Source organism: Lactuca saligna, chromosome 3 (genome assembly GCF_052625555.1).
Source record: "Lactuca saligna cultivar CGN05327 chromosome 3, ASM5262555v1, whole genome shotgun sequence".
NCBI classification, from domain to species: domain Eukaryota; kingdom Viridiplantae; phylum Streptophyta; class Magnoliopsida; order Asterales; family Asteraceae; genus Lactuca; species Lactuca saligna.
Window position 1 is genome coordinate 151776509 of NC_136419.1, and position 23892 is coordinate 151800400.

The following is a 23892-nucleotide window of genomic DNA, read 5'->3' on the forward strand; positions in this document are numbered from 1 at the left end:
CAAGAATTATTAAATAATTATTTTAGGTTTCTCAGTAGCAAAACACGATGTGGCCAAGAGGAGACCTAGCGTAAACAATCGCAATCCAAGTTTAGCATCGACTGAGCCCATGACATGGTGGAGGACTAGCCATGAAATGATGAAAATGAAGAATGACCAAAACGTCATTTTTAAGCATAAACAGATTCTATTCTAATCAAGGCAAATTTATAGACAAATTAAAACAATTTAAACAAGAAATTCATCACATACAAACCCTAACATACTATAAAGACAAAGTCTAAGTGCAATAGACTTGAGTTAACCTATGCTCTGATAGCCAAGTCAGTGACAACACCAATTCTGATCTAATAGACTCAAAACAACAGATTAAGCATAAAAATATATGCAACTCATTAGGACATAATGAATAGACTCATACCTTTGATTTTTTTTTGGTAGGTTTCTTCTTGTAACGAGCCATTTGATTGGACTAGAGAACCTAACAGAGAGTTTCTCTTCTGTAATCACACCCAATAAGCAAATAGAAGCAAATCTAAGCAATCCTCGAACTGTAAGCTGCAAATCGAATTGAAATCTCGATTCTGCGACTAACCACGACGTGGTGATCAAGGTACCACATGGTGGGAACTCCACTTCCGGAATCTTTAGGGTTTTGAGGGTTCCAAATTTTGAAATGTATTTTTCACTTGTTTTAAAACAGGATTTGGATCCCTCTTTATGTAGGGATGTGATTTGAAACCCTAAGGATAATTACCAAATACTCTTTCTATCCCAAAATTATTGTCCACAAACATAAAACACATAGATTAAGAAAACATTAATTACCACTAACTTTATTAAATAAAATGATAATTGTACCCTTTTGTTGCATTTAATTCCATGGTAGCTTAACTAATAATGAGGTGTATTTTTGTAAAAATAATATTTATTTTTAGAAGTAGACAATTATTTTGGGACAAACAAAAAAGGAACATGGACTATTAATATGGGACGGAGGAGTTTTAAAAAATCTATCTATGAAATTCAAATAATTTCGAAATATTCAATATTCCATTATTTTCTAATTAATTAACAAAACAAGTCTCTCATATAAATATCTTTTCAGTTATGTTTTATTTTGTTTTGCGTGTAACCCAAAAAGACACTACTATTTATAGTAATATTATCAGGTTTGTTATGGCTATGAACACTAATCTCCATCAATACTTGCATCTCTCTTTAAGCCATTATTTGGATTTTGACTTAAATCTTAATAGATTCTTATTATTAAAATAATAGAAGACTATAATCTTATCAAGTAGAGCAATTGTTGGTTTTTCTACTAAGGTAGGTTTCTACTCTACATTCTTCATTGAATTCCAAACTCTCAAGATGAACAAAAGTCTTTAAATGTTGTGTTCTTTTCCTCATATGTTTTTTTTAATCTTTCCATGTTTGTAAAATGGTCATTTGTGGGTTAAAATAGTTTTAAGTTTATTCACAAATTTAAAGTATTTGTTGTCGTTTTAGTGTTTTTAGATATAATTTTTTAGTAAAACCCAACAATTATATATTGGAGTGTCGTCTTTTTCTTCATGCATTATTTTAGAGATAAAATTAAGGACTCTATAATATACATTTTGATATTGGCAAAACCATAAAATGTCGATATGACATCATTACTAGAAGCTGTAGAAACATCGAATAACAACAATGTAAGTCTTAATCAATAATAGAATTAAGGTTACTATAACACAACATAAGAGTCCCCTAGTAGTTTAAAACATACATATATAAAATATTTGTAAAATAATAAAGCCCAACTTAAACTCGAGTATAAAATAAAAATATTGTAGCATGTTAACAACATTATTCTAAAACAAAAAAGAAATATGTCATCAACTCATTGTTTTTTTTTGTGTGTGTTATTTACATTCCAATTATGTTTTGTTGTGAGAGTGTATTATACGTTTTCTTTACTTCAACATGAAAAAGTTAGGGGCAATTTTGTCCTTTCATGTTTATGATTTTTACTTTTGATTTAATTTTTGTAGTGGTAGACTATAAATATAGGGGGTACATATGGAGATGTAAAATCATTGAATTCACATTTATATTCTTGGATGGATATTATATAAGTTTTATGCATATATGGTAGCGATTAGGGTTTGTGCCGTCTTATTCGTTCTTTCACCTTTTCTTTCGTTTTTGGGATTTCAAAGCAATTGAGATCGGCGATAATCAGACTAAGCATTAAATTTGGACTCAACATCCAAATCTCGCCAAAATCAGTAAGTCTTTCCTCTTTACATCTAAATTAGGTTGATTTTATTATAAATGTTAATTTTTCTTCATTAGATCATCGTTAATTTTCAAATTCTACTGTTTGATATGTTTCTCGAATTCAATTTCTAATAAATTTGCATTCTAGGCTTATTACGTTCTCATAACTTTATAGATCTGGAAATTACATGTTTTTTAGTTTAGCTCTTTATTTATTGTGTTTATATATAAGAGTGTAATATTGTGTCAATGTTTTTTTAATATTATGTTCCTAATTTTTTAGATTATAGATTCGATTATGGTGATTTAGAGACAAGTTTTCACCCTAATCAGAAAGGGTAAATTCTTTACTTGAGTTACATTTATAGTATTATGTAAGTGTTAATCAAAGGGGTTGTGCCAAACTTCGCGACATCACACAATTTTAATAAATATACAAAAGAGTGAAGTCATGGGTAAAACATTCGAGATCATCATGTGTACAAAGCTATCAAAACCAAATGCCTTGGTCATAACACATGGAGGGAGTGATCACTTATAGTTTCACAAATGATCGTATATACATGACACAAACTTCTTTAGATAAGGCAACGAAGAAGATGAAATATATGGATTACAAGATATGGCACATATAATCAAGGTTGGAGATTAGGTGATGGTGAAATCCATTTCTCAACAAACTAAGTTATTGAAAAGGTACATAGGGGTTGGTGTAGCAATTTGAACACCCCTTCATGATAAATCAATTTTTTTTATTTTACTAGATATTTTAATATAAATCATAAAAGTTTTACACAAACCAGTGTTGCAAAAATCGGCATAATCAGACGATTAATAGCTAATCGGACCTCCACCGATGAGATTTATTGCTAATCGGGTTTCGTCAATACAGGTCAAAGTTGGAATTAATCGGGCCTAATCGGACTTAATCGGGTTTGGTCAACGCAGGTCAAAGTCGGACCTAATCGGACCTAATCGCCGATTAATCACTTTTTTTGTAGGATTAAAATTAGATTTATAAATTTTTGAATAATTTTCTTAATAATTAATGGTCCCCGATTAATCCCCGCCTAGCCGATTAATCCCTAATCGCTAGTCCACCGATTAGCGATTTCTGTAACCATGACACAGACATAGTGGGTAAACGAGCAACAAGCTGCGCCACAACCCTCTTTTTGGATGGAAAAACCAATTCTTCTAAAAAAACACTCATAGATCTTGGGGTCATAACATTACTATGCATGACCTGTTGGAATCTATTGATGAGATCCACAACATCTGACGCAAGAAAACCAAACATATCAAATGCAAAAGGTATAAACATGTGTTGATTTCTATGCACGCTTTCTCATCTTTTGCTACTTTGCATGAAGCAGCTTTTAAAGCAATTTGACCCATAGTGAAAACCTCGCTCCTCAAGCCCACAAGAAAAGAAACCCTTGTTAGATTCACACAATGTGCTTCTTTCCAACCCATGCAAAAACTAAAACATCAATTGGTCTAAGTGTTGATCTTCCTTCCAACGGGTCAGTCAGAAAGTTCACATGTGCCTCTTTCTTGACAAAAACTTTGAAACGCCTAAATATGTTGAAAAGAACATCCTTAACCAAATAATATCGGTACTTGAAACCCGTGAGCTCTCTACAATGAATTGTATGCTCCACAAAGGAATCTGAGCATGCCTTACGATAAACAAGTCATGTCTCATCAACTGGAAATAAAGGGATCATAAGGCGATACTTGAGGATAACATGATACTCCACTGGCGACATATGTTGGCCAAGACCATCAATAGGAATAGTCATAGTAAAATCTTGAGCATATGGTGCTCTCAGACACTCAAAACCTACTTTCTGCCTAATAGTCACGTCGAAGTGAACTTCCATGTCTGGGAAAGTCTTACTAAAAAGTGCACTCTCTGATTAATGTTGGGCTTTTGTAGGGGCAGTGTCCTTATTAGTGAAATTACTAAAGTCAATGCCTAAAATCGTATCACGAAGATATACCAAAGCACAAACATAATCAGAATCCATACCACATATACCACTATCTCATAAGATGTGATTTTATAACACCCACGATTAAGCTAGTAAGGTCACAAAAGCATAGGAAGAAGCCTCTACATCTGAGTACTACCCCAAACCACCAAACCTAGTTGGTAATGAAGTAAGTCACCATTGAATGTCCCAAAGAAAGGACCCCCACAAACCACAATGTCCTCAATCGACCCACATAACCATTTATCAAAGAACAAAGTCATCTCCTCCATGTGAATGGGTTGGCACGTCCTCTGAGCAAAGAAAAGCTTGGCAATGTCCATGCAAGATCGAAGCAAAAGGAGCTGACTCTAAGGGTCACGTAACTGTGGAAGAAGGCACATCAAATCAACATCATTGATAGCTCTTTTCATGGCTAACCCGTTAATAACACTCGTATCTCTACTAACAAATCCTCTAAAAAGCTTCACCCCCAATAACGGTTGTCCAATGTTAACAGGGAATAAACCCGCACGAAGCTTCATACCATCACATGGATACCAAAATAACTGAGTTTTCTTGATATTCAATTCAATACAATCCTGGACCTGTCACCCTAATGATATTCAACACTCTACCCCTTCCTCTGAATCTCCGATGACGGCCCCATCATCAAAATACCAAACATGAAGAAGAAGTTTATAGTTATCTCTACACTGATGTACAAGTCGCTGCAAAGACTTGGAAATGTATAGTGAAAATATATTGTTTCTACTAAGTGAGTGTCTTTTAACTGCATCAACAAGACTTGGAAAATCCAAAACAATGAATGTCCAGAAGACAATGTTGGTTGTTTTGGCATCAACGTTGATGGGGACGTCTTTTGATTATGAGATTTGGGAGAGTATATATATTTAATCAAATGCAACAAGTTTTATATAAAAAAACAAATTAGATATCCGGATACATATTTGCTCTAACAACCATAAACCTATTTGAAAAATTGTGAAGGTAACCTAATTCCACTTATCTTTTTCTTTTTAACCATCTGCGATCTTTTCATAAGAGTTAAGGTCATTTTTTGTCACTTAATTTTTAGTTTTGTATTTATTTGGTCGCTTAACTCTTTTTACATTTTAAAAGGTCATCGAACTTTTGGTTTTGTACTCATTTAATCACTTAACTTTTGTTTTGGTCTTGATTAGTCAACTAACTTTTAAAATTATACTATAATTTTATAATAGAAAATAAAAATAGGAAGGCACGACCCGCTATACCGCTCTAGTCCATTATAACCCGATCCAGGACCGCGGTAAGAGAAACCCTTTCAACCAAGGTATCCAAACCCAGCGAACCGGTATTTTTGTGTGCAGAAGTATTTTTTTTGCCCCAAGAGGTTGGAAAGTCTAGTTTCGAAATTCCACGCCCCTTTTGGGTTTCTTCGTTTTCTTTCGTTTTTCCACGACTATTTCTCAAAGAATTTAGGTTCTAGCGCGATCGATTCTACAAGTGCATAAACGAATTCGTCTCCAGGTAAATATTACAATCGATGCTCAATTTTAGTTTTTTATAAGTTGTTATGCATGATTTAGGTCGCCAATTTAGGGTTTTGCGCTTATACCAGTTGGATTTTCGTGGAATTCATGGTTTGTATTCTGGGTTTTTGAAATCCTGTTAGCTTTGCATGTTTGTTTAATGATCGCTGCTCTAACAGAAATGAACAGTAGTGTTCATGGGCGTTATAGTTATCTAGACGTAGGCTAGTTTAAATTGGGGTTCATTCGAGTATACTGACGTTATCAAGTGTAATTGAATGGGGGTGAATTAGGGCTTATTAAGATGTGTACAATTATTAGAAGCTATGCTTAACAAAATTTTGTAATGGCTTAGTAATCTGAAGATAATGTAAAAGTAAAATGTAAGTGGATTAATTTGAAGTACGTCTAGATCCAGCCTCCATAAAAATGTTATTTGTTTGCTTGTAGAATCTTTAGGGTTATAATCCATTGTATGTACCAAAATAGCTCTTGATTATGTCATGAAAGTAGTTTGCAAAACCTTTAGATGTCACGTAGCTTTCTGATTTATTCAAATACAAGAAATAGCAACTTACATCCCTTGATTTGTTTTATAGCATCTTACTTATTTATTCCTATTACAGCATCATACTCTGGATATATACCCAGTTATAGGCTAGCAATGTCATTCAAATTCCACTACTATAATTGGGTAGATAAAATGTGATGATAAGATAAAAGTTGAAAAGTCTATAATTCTACAATAGGAAGATGACAAAAAATCGTTTCTTGTGTTTATCTGGTCTAAATATGTATTATTTTGTGTACATGTTGCAATTAGCAGTGACAAATGCAAGAAACGAGTGATTTACAGCCAGGCCAAGTGAAGAAAATTCTTTATTCTGTTTCCATAAACGCGGATAGTGATAGCTAAAGAAAATAGATGAGATGAAGGCCTTAAGAAGATGCAGGAATAATTTAGAGCCTGATAATGTAGTTTTGATAGACGTAGATACTTATAATTTCAATACCGTAATCGACATTGATCTGCTTGAGAGTCTTGCAAAGAAACGAGGAGGAGGTTCAAGTGGATTGACAAATGACAAGAATCGCCCTTCAAGGACATACATCTACATAGACGAAGATGAAGATGAAGAAGAAGATGATGATGATGATGAAATCCCGAGTGAAACAAACTTTGAAAATGTTGCTTCATCAAGCAGCAAGAGATATGATCCCGGTGTTGAAGAAAATATCTCTCCATTGAAGTTATCAAAAGGGAAAAGAACTTATAGTTTAAGCACTCGGTTTGATGATGATGATGATGATGAACATATTGATTGTGAATTGATGGAGGATTCTTCTGGGAAACTAAGGGAGGAGTGGGAAAGAGCTTTTTTGAAGAGAAAAGGTGATGTACACAATGATGATTATGGCAACATAAACAAAAACAAACAAAAACAAAAACATGGTCAAGATTCAAGTGTTGAAGGAAAAAGTCATGTTGGTGGTGAATCAAGTATGTTTGATGTTGAGTGTGGAGCAGGTGGCAAGAAAAACCAAGATCAGTTTCCGGACACTTGTGTTTGTAGTAGTAATGGTAATGAGGAGGAGAGTGATGATGTCAGCGTTGAGAACTCTATTATTGATCAACGTGAAAAGCTTAAACAGACTGATGAATACAAGCGGGCATTAGAGCAAGAATTGTCAGCCAGGAAAATAGCCTTAAAGATCCAGGTAGGCACATCTTTGTTTTTACTCAAACTGCTTAACATAAAATCAACATATCATCTCTTTCTTTCTTTCTTTCTTTTGTTTCACAGGCAGAAGAAGCTCAGCAGTTGCGTCGTCTGCAAAAAAGAAGAAAAGCCGAAAGCTTGCGTTTATTAGACATGGAGAGAAGACAAAAGCAACGTGTCGAAGAAATCCGTCAAACTCAAAAAAAGGTTGAAACCATCATATACATACTCGCACAAGAACTAAGTGGTTGATAAATATTTATTTGAACCTTCGTTTAATCCTAGTTTTCTAAGTGGGAGAAAAAAGTGGTATTTTTGTATATTCAATCAGGGCTAGACATAATACAAAAAATCATAGAAAATAATAGTATTTGTTGACTGTTTGACAGGATGAGGAAAATATGAATTTGAAAGAAGAATACCGCATGGAAATTAGACAAGAGCTTCAGAAGCTGGAAATCATGTGTCCTGATATGGCTTCATTATTGCGTGGTTTAGGCATCCAAGTTGGTGAAGGTCCTTGCGCATCATCTAATGAGGTATGTTTTTATTTCAATTTCAAGGGAATTTAAGTCTGTCTTTTGCACAAGAGATCAATTTTCTATTTCTATTTCAGGTGCGTGTAGCTTATAAGAGGGCATTACTGAGCTTTCACCCAGATAGAGCCTCCGGATCTGACATGAGGCAGCAGGTTGAGGCTGAAGAAAAGTTTAAACTTATATCGCGCATGAAGGAGAAATTTTCCGTATAAAAAGTCTGTAAAGCTTTACAAACATTTATTTACTGATACTTTTACTGTTTTCGTTAAATATCAAAACTCTCTTTGGTTTTTACCTAGGATTTTTAATTTTTCCAAATCCTTATCTGTAAACGAATTACAGCTTGTGTTATCAAGCAGTTTTTGTTGTGTTTTTTCTTTTACCGATTTGGATGGTAATGGTTAAAAATATGGAGTTACACAAATGGTGTTTGTTTCTAAATTATAACTCTTGTTTGGTTATGTAATCATTATTTGCTATATTATCGAAAATTGAATTGAGATTTTTATATATATGTTATTTTTTGTACCAAGATTTAAACCATATCCAACAACATTTTATTTTTCATTCTATTTTTGAGCAAAAAAATAGAATTTAAAAGTTATTGTCACTATACAAACTTACCACTTCTGTTGTTTGGCTTGTCTATTATCAAATAAGTGTTTGTGTTTTGAGTACCCGGTGTTGGTGTCGGTGTCGGTTTTGATGATGTTGATTGGAAAAGGTTGTTAAAAGACCAAGGGAGAGTTACAGAAAGTTGTCGGGAGGAACCGTTCTCGTTCTTTGAAGATCCTGTTGGTGTTGAAAATGATAACACGGATTCATTAGAAGCTATGCAAATTGGACATGTATTGTGAAGGTCTAGCCGTGGCAGAAAACAGTCTTGTATTTACATCCCTCTTTTGCTTCATCTACGATCCGGAAATCTTCTAAACAAACTGAACACTAACGGAATTTTCCTGATTTTCACTGTCAATATGTTTTTTTTTTTTTTTTTTTTTTTTGGTGATGTTGATGTTCCGTACAGGTTGTTTTATCTTCATCAGGTGGGATTTTTTTAGATAAGATTTGGGTATTTAAAGATTGTGATAACAATCCACTTTTTATTATATTCGTCCTAAATCCCCAATAAAAATCATAAACATAATTTACAATGTATACTAAAAATAAAAACTACTTCTAGTCCGGTCTTTATGTTTCTACAATGTCATGTACAACAGGTAGCACAACAGCTGCTACATGAATCTGCAAAAAAAATAAAAATATCTACAACATCAGACCATAGGTCTAGTGAGTTCTATCATATATATGTTTTTATGTATTCACACTTTGCTGCTTTGTTCTTTCCGCTTTCTCTATCACCAATCTTGTCTTCTCATGCTCTATTCACACTTGATCTCAGCCTCTTGCTTTCTTCTTAATCTAGGGCATGCTTTACTCTTTCCTCTCTTCGTCCCATCTCTTCTTCTTCACCTATCACATATAAGACAACATAATTCGACTTTTATGACTCATGGGGTGTAAGAAAATCTTTTGGAAAGTATGAATGAGTAGCTTGAAGGATTAAGAGCTTAAAGCATTAAGCTAGTCAGATCAGTTTCTACGACGTGGAGGTTTAGCCACTACGACGTGTTGATAGGTGGTTTTCGCGACTGCTTTGTCGTGAGGCCACCACGGCATGGCAAATGCTTGGCCACAATGTGGTGACCGGATGATGGACTTTTGATTGTTGATTTTTGGTCAATTTGACTTTTAGCCAACTTTAGGGTTTTTGGGTTGTAGATTGAGGGATTGTTCCCTGTTTGTTGTATAGGTGACTCGTAGTACCAGTTTTTGGATTCGTGTGAGTTGTATTGTTTATCTGCTAGACTACGAGGTGAGTTTTCTCAGTAGGATGTTGGTATGATGTAGTGATCTATTAGATTTGTAGATCTATTATGATTACTTGTGCTTTGTTGGTTATTGTTTTATCTGTTTGTATATATCGACATATTGTGGTTGGGTTGAAACGGTTCTGCTTTGTGCTGTAGTCCAACATACCTAAACGGTCCAGGTGTACTGTAGGTCTTGCAAGGCAGTCCGGTTAGATTGTAAGGGAGCGGTCCAATTATATGTTGTAGGCTTAGGAGAGTAGTCTAGGTGTATTGTAGCTTTTTCGAGATGGTCCAGTCAATCTATAGGTTCATGTGTGCATGCATTGTATGTGTATTATTGTGTGGGGTATTTTAGGAGAACTCACTAAGTTTTGACTTATATTTATGGATTTAAACGTTACAATAAAAAAATAACACACACAAAAACACTGGTCTGTCCATATTCACATTATGAATCTTAACTGTAAATATTTCAATTTTAACACTCACAATATAAATCTAACTTACAATTTCAACTATTTTGATAATTTACAAATTAATTTAGTAAAATTTCTATATGAACCGAAATATATTTCTATATAGTTTTATAATATTTTAGCATTTTCATTATTCAAATTGATTTTGAAAATCAACAAACGAATTTATTCATATTCTAATCATGAAGTGTATATAATTCAGTTTTCAAAATTCTAAGAATTTGACTTCTTATTATTCACACTAAAAATCTGATTCAACCAGTTTAGAAATGTCTTTTTGCCAAAACGACCACCCAACAATCGTTAACATTTTCACCTTCATGTTTTCTCTCTCATTAGACATCAAATTACACTTTCAGAAGATTGATGTTTCATGCTTCAGAATCTACCACATGTTTCAATTTTGGTTTCCAAAAGTTTCATATTTTCCCCTTTATTAATTTTGCATGTTTATTCTTAACTACTTTAATTCACCTTTCAGTTTTCTCTCACTATCACGCCTAAAATGTATAGAGGGTCCATTTTTCCACTTCGCACAAGCCTTTAAAATCAATTAGAAGCTTGTGCAAACATAAAAAATAATATTCTTACGTGACCCTAGAATCCTCCAGAGGTACGATCAGATGTCAATTTGAAATAGAATCGCCCAATTTAAGCAAACCTCACAATTGGAGTTGGGAGGAAAACAGACGAAACCAATTACAACTCCAGCCTTAATAAGATAAATCCCAGCAAACAGAAACACAAAAAAATAAAGAAATTTACACAACATTACAGCAATGAATGAGATGAATTTTTTTCTAGGGACAAAGAAGATAGAAGCAAGTTAAACAGCAGAAAGGCTAGCCCATTTCCCAAGCTCATAGGGATCAGCATAGTAGTAAAGCTTAATTCGGTTGGATAAAGAGAGCCCTGTGGCCAATGGGGGGCGACCTTTCAAATCAGAATCATCCTGATCTGTGGGATCATCTGCAAATGATGTAACATCCCCAAATAGTCTAAAACAGATTCGCCGACTGTTGACAGGTCTAGGAAAATCAAAGTACATGGGGGTCCCACCCTTCACCTCTGGTAACCGGTATTCTGCAACTACCACCATGTTCTGATTCTCCTACACACACATACAATGTTCAATTTATTAATTTAGTTATTGTTAAGGCATGGCCCAATTATATTATTATTATTATTTGGACATTATCTTTGAAAAATACTTGGATGGATAGATAGATAATATTGTCATAATTAATTGTTGTTAACTGTGTTGTTGGGTAGTTTTATAAGTTTTAAAATGTTGCAAGTAATATGAAGAAATAAAAGTAGGGTGCTATAAAAAACAAAATAATGCACAATGTCCCCCCACCCACAGGCAGCAACAGCCAACAGCTAGTGCATGTTGATGTGGGGAGTTTAGAGTTTACAGATAGATAGATAGATAGATAGATAGAAAGTAAATACCTGTAAAGCGGATACTTGAATGTATAGTACGGGTGCAGATATAAATCTATTTTCCCAAAAAGCTGATAGATGATGATGATCATGAGATGAAGGTGAATGGGTAACTCGAGGTTTTATTGCAGAAAAGCCATCAAGGCGGAATCCTGCCAGCATTGGTGAGGCTGGAGACATATATTGTTCCAACACCAGCTCATTCTCAATCAACCTCTCACCCTCAACTGGAACCTGCAACATGCATCATCATCATCATCATCATCATCATCATCATCATCATCATAGTAACAAGTAACAAAGCATGACCCTCTCTCTCAGTAACAAAACTTTTCAAGTGACAATTCTAACACTATATATATATATATATATATATATATATATATATATATATATATATATATATATATATATATATATAATGAATGAATTCTTTATTTACAAAGATAAAATATTATTTTAAGCACAATAAAACCCAAATAACCTAATAAAAATATATTTTTTCTAGTAAAATATAATTAAAATCATGAAAAAGCCATGATGGAATGGGAAAAAAACCATTCTATTGGTTAAGTTTGATTCCAATAAAATAGGGCAGGGCAGTTGTAAGTAAATAATACCTTGAATCTGTTGAGGGGTGGAGGTTTATCCAACCAGTTTTTGAGGCTAATGTGGTCAGTAGAAGTTTTTGCAGATGAAATATCTGATGTTTTCACTGGATTTCCAACCACAATAATTCTTTTAGCATGCAAACACGGATCCGTTTCCAATGGTCCTCCTAAAGAGGAACGCCTATTGTAGTCCGAGAAAGGATTTTCATCCAAGGATAGAAGGTCAAAATTTACAGAGCTTGAGCTTGAGCCTGCTTTTTGAATACTTAGTTTAATCCAGATCATGCGACAACCAACGGGATTCTTAAACGAAAACTCAATGTGCCTTGGAACTTGGTTGCCATTACCAGGTTTTTCAGGCCCACATAGCTCAGGGTAAGATGTCAGGAGTGATCCAACATCCCATTTTCCCATAATTCTTCTTTCTTCCTTCTGTATTTTGTTGCTTGCCCATATTTGCACCTGCATAAAATTTACTTAAATTCAAATCTCAACTGTTTTTCCTCAGATAACCGTTTCTAGGTGCTTTTTGGAGCTTCAATTCATACTTCTACATTTCGATAACATAATTCTACAGATATTAAACTTATTCTTGCACTATTTAAATCTTTTTCGCTGCGATACAACTGACACTTGTTTCTGTCCTGCTTAACATTTTCTTTTCAAATTCATATTACACCACACTTTAATAAAAAAATAATATTAAAGTTACTATCTAAGATCTTTTTTCTGTGCAAACTAAACGACTTGTCAACTGCAGGTGACCCTTGTTTCTGGAGCTTAAATTCATAGTACACTTCAATAACATTATTTTCGAAAAATAAAAATAAAAACATTTCTATAAGGATAGTTAGTTATTCAATTGCAGGTGACTGTTATTTTTGGGTCTATTTAATGTGCTTAACAATTTGTTTGAAACTTAAATGGAATAACATAATTGGAAAGATATTAAAACTATTTTTTAAAATCTTTTTGCTGTGTGAAAACAGCACTAAACTAACATCTTAAGCATAAATTTACTTACAGTAGGGGAATCAGATATGGAATAGCCACAAGGACTAACAACAAGGATAACGCCTGAGACCTTGGAAAGATTGCCAAGAACAACAACAAACTCAACAGAAGAGGTGGTATGAGGAGCTTTCCAGTATGACTCATCCGATACATCACTATCCAAAGGTGCTAGCAGCGACAACAGTGGTGCTGAACCTGGTGCCGATTCAACCTAACAAAACTCAAAATACAAAATAAATTTAGCTATAGCTCTTTTGCAGTTTGCCTTTGGGTAGCTAGTATCCTATATACTCCTTTATTTATTGACCACAAACATAACAATTTGACTACAAATGATATATATATATATATATATATATATATATATATATATATATATCATAAGTTTGAATTTTTGAAACCTGACCTACTGGTAATGAAGTGAAGCCTATAATAAGAAAAAATAACTTCATTTTTGTAAGGACATGTTTGGTTTGAAGTCCAACCAAAGTGGAATCTGATATTCTATTCGATAGCGTGTTTGGTTGCCACATTAGCGGAATTCAATTCCATCAGAATGATTCAAGAACCATTCACCTTTCCTAGGGCCAGGGGATGGTAGAAAATCAATTCCGTTCTTCATTTTTTATTAGGAGACCAAAATACCCTCAGTATATTTATACTGAAATAAATAAAACTAAGAATTCAAGTACACATATTTATAATGAACAAAAATAAATAAGTTGTTATTGAATTTCATTTGCAGATATAATAATTCAGTCCTTGAGAAAACGTTGTAGAAACCAAAACATCCCTAAGAGTAGGAGTAGGAGTAGGAGTAGTAGTAATGAGGTGGTGCAGGTGATTAGCAATGAATAACAGAGTAAGAAATAAAGATTACCGAGTGTAAAATGCTGCCAGATGGGTATTCAGCTAATGATTCCTGTCCTTTGAGTAACTGGTGGTTGAGCTTATTTGTTCCATGGTTGTGAGACACAGGCTGGGGCTTCATCATTGTTTTTGGTCCCAAGACTTGATGGAAAGCTTTGTAAGCAGCAAGGTCACAGCGGGTGTTTCTTCGGTGGGTGAGTAAAACTCTAACATAGTCCAGAATGAGAGCATCAAGAAGTGTATCATGACAACACAACTTACAAATAACACCACCCCCATCTGAACGGCCATCTCCTTGACCAAGAAGAAGAAGAGCTCCTTTACCAGCACAACAACCTCTGCAAACTTTGCGCCGACACTCGGAGCACGAAAACATGGAAGATGTTGATGTCGATGTTGATGTTGATGTTGATGTTAAAGCTTCGGCACGAACCTGACACGATCCCCCACAACAACCTTCCCCGATTTTATTAATATTCCAGAAATCGATATCGATGTCATCAGTAGCAATACCACCAAGCCCAATAGCACCACCACTTTTATCTTCTAAATAAGTGTGACCAACAAGTGCAAGGGCGTTTGCAGCCCGGCATAATGAAGCTATGTAAGATTCTTCAAGCAGTGCATTTGGATTTATAGAAGCCGGATCGATGCCAATAGACAATAAAGCTCTATCCCTTTCGGCAGCAGATAGATTCAGCCCAAGACGTTCTATTTCTAGTTTCATGGCTTCTACAAACCCTAATTTCTTAGCCTGCAATGTTTAAAACCACTCATTTCTAAAAAATCACCTCAATAATAAGTAAGGGATTCATCTATCGAAACCCAAACTACCAATGTGGGACAAAAGGTAGCTATATGAAAATTGAGGAAATAACAACCTACCACGTGTGAGCGAGTCATCGTCTTAAAACAACTTATATACTGTTGTGAACCACTTTCAGTTGGCACAGGTACAGAGACCTTAGGAGAAGGAGGCTCACTTGCTTCATCATCATCATGAAACGGGTTGAGAAATGGATCATGTAAAGCAGTTTGTTGCACTGGTTGTGAAATGGATATAATGTCATCACCCGATAACAGGTCCACCCAGGTACTGGAATTTTTGGATTTTAGTGAATTGTCATCAGTAGAAAAGGGATTGCTGTTTGCATCAGATGATGGCAGAGGGTTGGTATTGGTAATGGTTTTGATTTTATTGATATGTTCCCATAACCTCATATCAGAAGCAAAAAGGTCTCTCCATGGAAGAGAAATTCCAAGTATCTCTACCTGTTAGTTGTTACATAACCCAACCAAAACAGCAATGCAATCAACATCACAGAATGAAAAAACCTCGGAACAAATAAACTGAGGTTAGCAGCAATGTTCGGTACCTCACCAAGTGTGATAGGGGTTCTGGCTGACACAGCAGGATAGAATGTGAGTACAACCACACGAGTTAGAAAATCCAATTCGCCCTCCAGTTCTTCAAAATCATATAAAAATGGAAGCTTGGTTGTATCTTGGTCATGTACACGTGCACCTGCTCCTGTCACAGCCATATCCTCATCACTCACAGCTCCTGGTATGGGTATCACAATGCTTGTCCCATTAGCACACTCAGGAATAGAGGCTCCCTGCACACAACCACAACCACAAAAACCTTCGTTATGCTACTACTACTACTATTTTAACTTTAGGAATTAGCCTGATTTGGGAGAGATGAGCCAGACAGACCTCCACAACAAGTTTAAGCCCATCTAGATCACGTCCAGTTCTCACATCAACTCTTGATGGATATGTTGAACTATCTGCACCATGTGAAATTGTTAGAAGAAGCTGACAAACATGACAAGGCTCTCCAAGATGGATAAACACTTCCATGACATCTGCTGCCTGTGGACAAACCTGTACACCACAAAAAAAGTAAGATTTTATATATATATATATATATATATATATATATATATATATATATATATATATATATATTAAGCATTAGGAAGTGTTACATGTTATGGAATGGTTACCCAGATAAGGTCTTTCTGCTTAAAGCTAAGAAGACTGCCTCCGTCATCAGAACTCGGCAAAATGCTGGCAACCGGCTTCAGAACACAACCAAATGGTCTACTTGGCACCTAGCAGAGCAAAATAATAATAATAATAAATATCAACTCATGCTCTATTGCAGCTTTGAAACGACGACTAACAATTACTACATTAAAGCCACAGATATGCAATCCAAAAACCATTTTTCGCATTCTATTTCTAAGAATTGGCTTCTCAAATATACAATGAATTTGTAGAAAAAATCTATGCTTATAAGTTTTATACATTCAAAACCATAACAAACTGAGATTCCAAATTCAGAAAATAAGTCAAGCCAACTAAATGTAAGGTTTTTCTTCTGAGATTAAGCTAATCAACTCTAATCTACTAAGAAATTATGAGGTCAGTTTCTTTCATACAAGGTAAAAGCAGGAGACGGCTTCAATAGAATACAGTAAAGATAATCAAGATGATTAGAAAATGTATAATACTTAAATACAGGGTGATCTAATTTGTGGAATCTCACACAGACACAGTATTGTTTGTGGAAGCCCTAAACATAATTTCAAAATGCCCTAATAGCCAAAAAGCCTGTCGAACAGTATCCATACACATATGATGATGAAGAACATCAACAGACATCATTGGCTCCAAAAAACACCCGACTACAAGCAAATGATATTCGTAAATTGATCCAAGTGTTAGAGAGAGTGTGATACATATGCAGTGTAAAAAAAAGCATGAATTTAACAAAGGGGCATTTGTTTTCAGGATATTAGAAATATTCTACACTAAGCAGCCCAGCCCTTAAATCGGGACATCAATTAGTTACTTTGTTATTAATATTAGTCTGTCAGTTATTTGTCAATTTCTTTTATCATGCATATACTAGTTATGACAAAAAAAAAAAGTTGAAATTTACATACATGTAAAGGTTGGAGTGGTAGTGATGGAAGATGCTTGAAAAGGCGTAGTCCAAGGAACATCTCTAACTGCTTCTGACGAGAGCTATCAACAATTGCGTTTTTATATCTTCTCTGCAACGTGATTTTCACATTCTGTGCGACAGAAAACTGCTTGAACTTTCCAGGTTCGTCAGTAAATATACTAAGAATCTGACTATGCATTGCTTTAGATCCAGTGTAGATTGTGGCATGAATATCACCAGCTAGCAGAAAAAGGTCAGCCAGCAGACAAACGGGTGACAAGATTGTAGACCTTTTGAACTCCTCAAAGGTCATGTCAAAACGTTTCCAAGGTTTATCTGGACATGGGTGATTCCAAGTGGTGGTCCTGGTATTGTGATCGATGTAATATGATTTTCCAGTTACAGCATCAGATCGTTTTTCCCATCCAGGGGGCAAAGGTGCGGTATATCCACCATAGTTGTTAGCTGATTGATAACCAATAGCCAAGTCAGTGTCGAGAGATATTCCTAGGCGCCTACACTGCTCTGTGAAAACCTGAAGGGCACCAAAATAGCTGGCGGCATTTGTTCGATCCAAAGAATCCGCACAGTTGAAGCGTATGATTCCATTCTGATGTGAGCGTAAGCAGAAGGCACCAACAGGGTCATCATCATTATAAATCACTTCACCTTGAACATCCTTCATCCTCTGACGAGATGGCAAATAATCCCCTTCAGAAATGTCTATGGATATTGTTGGTGCTTTTAGGAGGGACCACAGTCTTTCGATGGTTCGTTGCTCCCCCTTTAATTTGATGGTCGCATGCCAGTCATAATTTATTAACAGAACCCTAGTGTTGGCAAGTTTTCCGCTTGATCGGATGTGATTCATAGATTCTTCAAAATGATGAACCAGAATGGCTTCTGATTTCCCTTCTCCATTCCTTAGCAGGTTAATGCACACAATTGGAACCAATGGACTTTTCTTTTGCCTATCTCGTTTATCGTATCTCTTACTTAGTCTCTGGTAATACTCTGCACTTCCTTTATATGGATCACGCTCTGCAACATAAATTTCTGCTTCTGCAGCTGTCATCTTCAGTTCTGCACCCCACCAGATGGGAATAGTGCCTCGTCTCCATAAATACGAGTTGAAACCCACACTTTGACCAGCCCTTTTCCGGACCCATACAACTTGCTCACACTCAACTTCATTGCCTACATTACAATATAATTAATACAAGATATGTTATGTGGTGTGTAGTGTAGTGTGTTTGTATTCACATCGACTGTACCTGTGCTGTAACAAGAATTTATGCCCCTTGCTAGGTATCGAGTGCCAGGATGAAGCCTGCTTCGACGAGCTATAAGAGCAACAATTCCTTCTTGCTGACCTAAGCTTCCGAAACTTCGACATTCTGCAAATCCCTGTAACAAATTGACATACATGTATGTATGTAATAAATACTCTGTAGATCTAACATGCTAACCATGAGTTAATTAAATTTACACAAATTGTCAGTTGAGTATTGACTGCTTAAAATAATGAAATTTAAGACTAGTGTTTGCAACAATATCTGATAAACCAAAACAGTAATCTGCTCTCCTTTAGTCTTGTTGTGAAATTCATAAAGCAACGATTATTATTTAGAGCGAGATCTAGAGTACTGGATGAGCCAAATACGCAACTTCAAAACGCAAATTTAGGGAGGAAAGTGGTAGAGTTTATGGCGGGAGAAAAAGTATTTTTAAAGCTTAACGGTTGTTAGTTGTTAATAATAGTCCGAAACTTGCCCCTTATGTGATTTTGGAAAAGATTGGAAGTGTAGCAAGCATATCGGATGGAAATCCCTACACAAGAAGAAGAAGAAGAAGAAGACAATAATATTGTGCAATTAGAATCATGACTTTTGGCCAGCAGGGGTATTCTAGTCATTTAGCACAATTAAGTAGGCTATGATGATAGCTGATCAGTTTCTAAAGGAGTTAGTAAGGTTTTATTTTGTTTCCTTGGGAGAAAACTAGGTAGAAAGCTTTTAAATTCATTAGACATTCCAGTATCAGGTAATCATTTGTTTTGAGCCCTAATTCCAGTTATAGCATAACATCTAGAGCCCTAATTCCGGTTCAAGCATACTTTGAAAATCTACCACTGTTTTGCATCTGATGACAATGCTATATGGGTAGTAGTACAATGTTGTAGTAGGTGATGCGATAAGAAAGAAATTAATACCTGCAGTAAAATGACACAGTGTTGCTCCAGACCAATTCGTCTGAAAGGACTCGAGAACCACCCATTCCAAACGAATTCCTCATCGGGGTCTCGAACAGAAGCATGACTTGGAAAAGGTCGTGTTATATCCCTTGTTTCACAAAAGTAGTGTTTTCCATCAATATCAAGTTCAGCAAGTTCTTGAATATTCTTTACTTCTCCTTTCCCTTGGGGTTGGGGGTTTTGAAGTAAGATTTTGATCCATTGGCTCTCACTAACAGTGTACACACACCCATCACCAGGCAAATTTGGAATGCTAGCATTCAACTTTGTTGCAACAAGCAGCAAGCCGAAGCTCCCAAGCACTGCATAACCTAATATGGCTCTGCCATAGGTTATAGTCTTGTAAATCGACCTTGAACCATTTGTGATGTAGTTTAATGCCTCATCTTCGGAATTAAAAACATCATAACCCACCTTCTGCTCATGTCTAAGAGACCCAGTTGTCGGATCAATATAGATCACTTGAGTGTCATTCCTAGAAGACAAACTCACAATTATATATACCTCACTCGTATCAAGTGTAACAACAACAACAGATGTATCCCGCAATCCACCAGCTGCAAGATAAAACGCAAGACTCAGAATCCATCATATGACTTTCTTCACAAAACCAATCACCAAATCAAGTGATGAAACTGCCAAAGCTTTCAAAGGACTAACCAGGTGATTCCATGATCTCACGTAGCGTCTACCCTCCCCTTAGATGTTGATGACTTCGTTAAGCCTCGTGAATCCTATTGGAGATAAGATACAATCCGATTAAAAATAAATATACTAATACAATGATGAGCTATAGTCCTCTCCTCTCATTTAAAAAAAAAATGGATATGCGAGAGAAGATACTGTCAAAGATGAAAAAAATCAACATACAGCTATATGATTTTAAGTGGATCATTATGGTTATATTACATTTCTTGCTTGAAATCTTCAGACAAAATTAACTATATATGTGAAAGCACGATAGCTACAACAAAAACTACATCACCTACAGATTAGATACATAATCTACCAACAAAGCAGGTTATGGACTTCATCTGTTGTGAGGACCATAATGGCATGCATAATCACATATGTTCATATGTTTGTTTGGTCCAAGATAATTTGAGGCCCGGGGCAAAACAAAAAAACGGGCCCCTTTGGAAACTTAGGTTGAAAAATAAAAACACACATTGCTATAAAAATAACCCATTTTAAATACAAAAATATGTTATTAAAAGATATAGGTAAAGTAAGACGCTACATTTGAGAAACAAACAAAAGGACATTGCTACATTTTGTGTTTTCTCCTTTATTGGGCTAAATACAGATTTACTTTGATGTTTGTGTCTATTATAGCAACAAACTTTCATTTTAATAACTGTTTTAAGTAATGCATTTAAAAAAAAGTTTTCACACAATCTTAAAGATGTGGTCCCTGTAAATTAATATATATATATATATATATATATATCATAAAAGGTCCAAGAGATACAGGGATCATATTTGTTAATAACAGGGGTAAATCTGTCTTAAAGCCAATAAAAGATCCTTGTTATACATATAATAAAGAACATCTTCAGTATTGAAAATTGCCAACAGGGGTAAATCTGTCTTAAAACCAATATAAAAGATTTAGATTGTCAAAGAAAAATATGATTCCAAATTCCACACCTTCTTTGAACAACAAAAACAACACACAATATGATCTCAACCCGTCTAGAAATATCTTCAAGTCTTATCAATCCATAGCCAATCTTTATATAAGCTAATTTAGTTTTATACCTGTAAAAAGAAAAAATGTATAGCTATCAGTCCCACTATTCTTGCTCATTTAAAAAACAGTTCATCGTTTTCTTGTACATCAGCAGAATTTATTTACTTTAAAAACTTATGCATATATCATCTTTGAGTTTAATTAGATTGTTCAGTAATAAGAGGCTAACAACAAACAGATACCCAACATACTAAAGAAAAAAATAAAATTGAAACTAAGAGATAAGAAAATGCAATGAAGAAAAGAAACCAATTCCAATTTCCAAGTAATTAAAAAATATAAGACAGATAAGAAATCATCTCCAAAGAATTGGAGAAGACTGACTTACAATTCACAATCAGAAGGTAGTGATTCATAATCAGATTCAGAAGGTCTATACTCAGATATTCTGATTCTACACAGAATAAAATAGCGAAGTTAAAAAAGATATATTTTACTAAAAAACGAATTGCACAAAATAATCAGAAATTTCAAGAATGCTAGAAAGTATAACTTACAGATATTCACAATGATAAGGTCAGATACTCTCATACACAGAGTCTACTCTCGATTTCATCTATTTTCAAGAAAAAGAAACTGGAAATCGAAAATAAGAAGAGCAAGAATCGAGATTTCATCTTATTTTCAAGAAAAATAAACTGAAAATCGAAAAGAAGAAGGGCAAGAATCAATTTCAGTTTTCTGGAATCGTGAGAAAGAGAAGCAGTCAAACTCGATTCACTGGCTGTCATTCCTTGATCGGTGGTTGTTATGGAGAAACTCAGAAAATCAGAAATATAAGAAAATCAAATGGAGCAGAAATTGATTCACTTAATCACTTGAAATCTGGAATAAGAAATTAGAAATATGTATACGAAACATATCTAGGTTTTCTAACAATAAACTGGGGGATTGTATTTGGTACGCAATGGACAAAACTACTTCACATTTCGAAATTTTGCCAGGAAAAGTTTCTAGAAATCCGAAAGTATAGTCACCTAAGTCGAACTTATTAGAAATAACATACTTTAATTCTCAAGCTGCGAGATCAGGAATATTTAAGCTGATAATCACTAGCTATGGAATCGAAACATACATATTGCTTAAGCAACGATCTACATGAAGTAAGCATAAAGATACCTTAGAAAGAGGTGATGCAGACGAAGAATGAAAGAGATGCTGTCGGCGGCCACGACGGGAACTGATTCGCACAGACGGAGGACCCAGGGAGAGAGGGAGGGCGCGATGGTTTCCGGAGGAAGACCGTAGACTACTATTAAAACATTAAATAAATAGTTCTCACTCTTCCAAACACAACTTTTTACAACTATACCATTCACAACCAAATCTAACATGCTCTCTATTAAAATATAAAGACAAAACTGCAAATTCGGTCCTTGCGGTTTGTAAAAATCCATGAATGGGGTTAAAAAAGTTTTCGGCTTGCAGAAAATGTCCAAAATCAATGTTTTTATGGGTTTTTAATCCTAAACTTAACAAGTTTTTGTATTTTTGTCCATGTAGCACTTGAATTGATTGTTTTGCCCTTTAAATTTCCTTTTTTGTATTTTTCATATTTTTATTTTATAAATATTAATGCAAAAGCTAACCCCATCTCTCTCTCTACCAACCACACCAGAGCCCTCCCCCTTCTCTCTCATCCCCTCTCTCTCTCTCTCTCTCTCTCTCTCTCTCTCTCTCTCTCTCTCTCTCTCTCTCTCTCTACAAATGGAGGGGCTAGATATGATTAATGGCTCAAATTTAGGTGGATTAAGGCTTCTACTGCCTTTGGTTATTTCTTGATCGGGCAAAGGAAAAAAGCAATCGAACGACCGCATCAAGAAGGAATCATGGAGGCAAAGGCGATTTGGATTTGGTGGTTGCTGATCTTTCGTCAAGACCTACAGTAATTCTCTCGGTGGTGTTGGTCGAAGGGGGCACCGGAAATAGAGAGGAAAGAAGTGGTGGTGGTCGGAATAACAATAGCAACATGTGGTGGTGGATGGCTTGCGATGGCAGCTCTATTGCCTCTTCTTTTTATCGTCCAAAAGCACATGACGAGGAAAGGAGATGGGGAGAAGCAACAATTGTTTGACGAGAGAGGAAGGGTTTGAGTGGAGGGTTGATCGATGAAAACAGTGGGTGCATGGATGATTTAGTTGACAAAAAAAGGGGTGTGATCCGATCATCATTCACATGTTTTCTTCTTATTCTTATTCTTCTCGCCGGATGCTGCTCCATCTCCAGAGAAGCTTCTTGACAGAAACCAAAAAGAAAACGAAGGTAGAAGTTGAAGATGTTGGTCAATTGCAAAGAGGGGGAAAGTATATCTTGTTCCCGTCTTCATTTGATTTGGAATGAAAGGAGCATGATTGAAATAAGGGAAGAACGAATGGAATGAAGTAATCAAGGTGGATCGACCGTTAATCACAAGAAGAGGGGGGGGGTGTGACATCCCCAAAATCTCGGCCAGAAAAGACCGGTTTCATTTATGCTTTTAAAATAATTTCAGAGTAAATCCTTTTGATTTAAAAGAGTTGCGGAATTTATTCCCAAAAACAAAATATGATAAAATAATATTTACCAAAGCATTTCATAAAGAAATGTATTTTCATTATAT

At 35.2% G+C, this 23892-nt stretch overlaps 2 protein-coding genes across 7 annotated transcripts; one reads left to right on the plus strand and one right to left on the minus strand.

Annotated features, from left to right (window-relative positions):
• The first annotated feature begins 5596 nt into the window (after nt 1-5596).
• LOC145037374 (uncharacterized) lies at nt 5597-8412 on the plus strand. 2 transcript variants are annotated; one of them, XM_078986019.1, is made up of 5 exons: nt 5597-5774; nt 6600-7495; nt 7582-7704; nt 7887-8036; nt 8114-8412. In XM_078986019.1, exons 2-5 carry the CDS (start codon nt 6707-6709, stop codon nt 8246-8248), a joined length of 1197 nt encoding a protein of 398 aa, XP_078842145.1. In that variant the 5' UTR covers nt 5597-5774; nt 6600-6706; the 3' UTR covers nt 8249-8412. The 2 variants fall into 2 exon arrangements, with proteins under 2 accessions (XP_078842145.1, XP_078842144.1); XM_078986018.1 differs by having other exon boundaries at nt 6603-7495.
• A 2604-nt stretch (nt 8413-11016) lies between these two features.
• On the minus strand, nt 11017-22558 carry LOC145037375 (putative phosphoinositide phosphatase SAC9). 5 transcript variants are annotated; one of them, XM_078986021.1, is made up of 17 exons: nt 22413-22546; nt 21791-21849; nt 21622-21687; nt 21191-21301; nt 20201-20274; nt 19499-20097; nt 18561-18693; nt 17285-18483; nt 16340-16447; nt 16047-16217; nt 15704-15946; nt 15213-15599; nt 14338-15081; nt 13468-13668; nt 12453-12905; nt 11842-12066; nt 11017-11497 (listed from the first exon to the last, which is right to left on the minus strand). In XM_078986021.1, the coding sequence occupies exons 5-17, from the start codon at nt 20211-20213 to the stop codon at nt 11213-11215; spliced, it is 4761 nt and encodes a 1586-aa protein (XP_078842147.1). In that variant the 5' UTR covers nt 20214-20274; nt 21191-21301; nt 21622-21687; nt 21791-21849; nt 22413-22546; the 3' UTR covers nt 11017-11212. The 5 variants fall into 5 exon arrangements, with proteins under 5 accessions (XP_078842147.1, XP_078842146.1, XP_078842148.1 ...); XM_078986020.1 differs by having other exon boundaries at nt 21791-21869; XM_078986022.1 differs by lacking the exon at nt 21791-21849 and having other exon boundaries at nt 22413-22556.
• Nucleotides 22559-23892: the final 1334 nt, after the last annotated feature.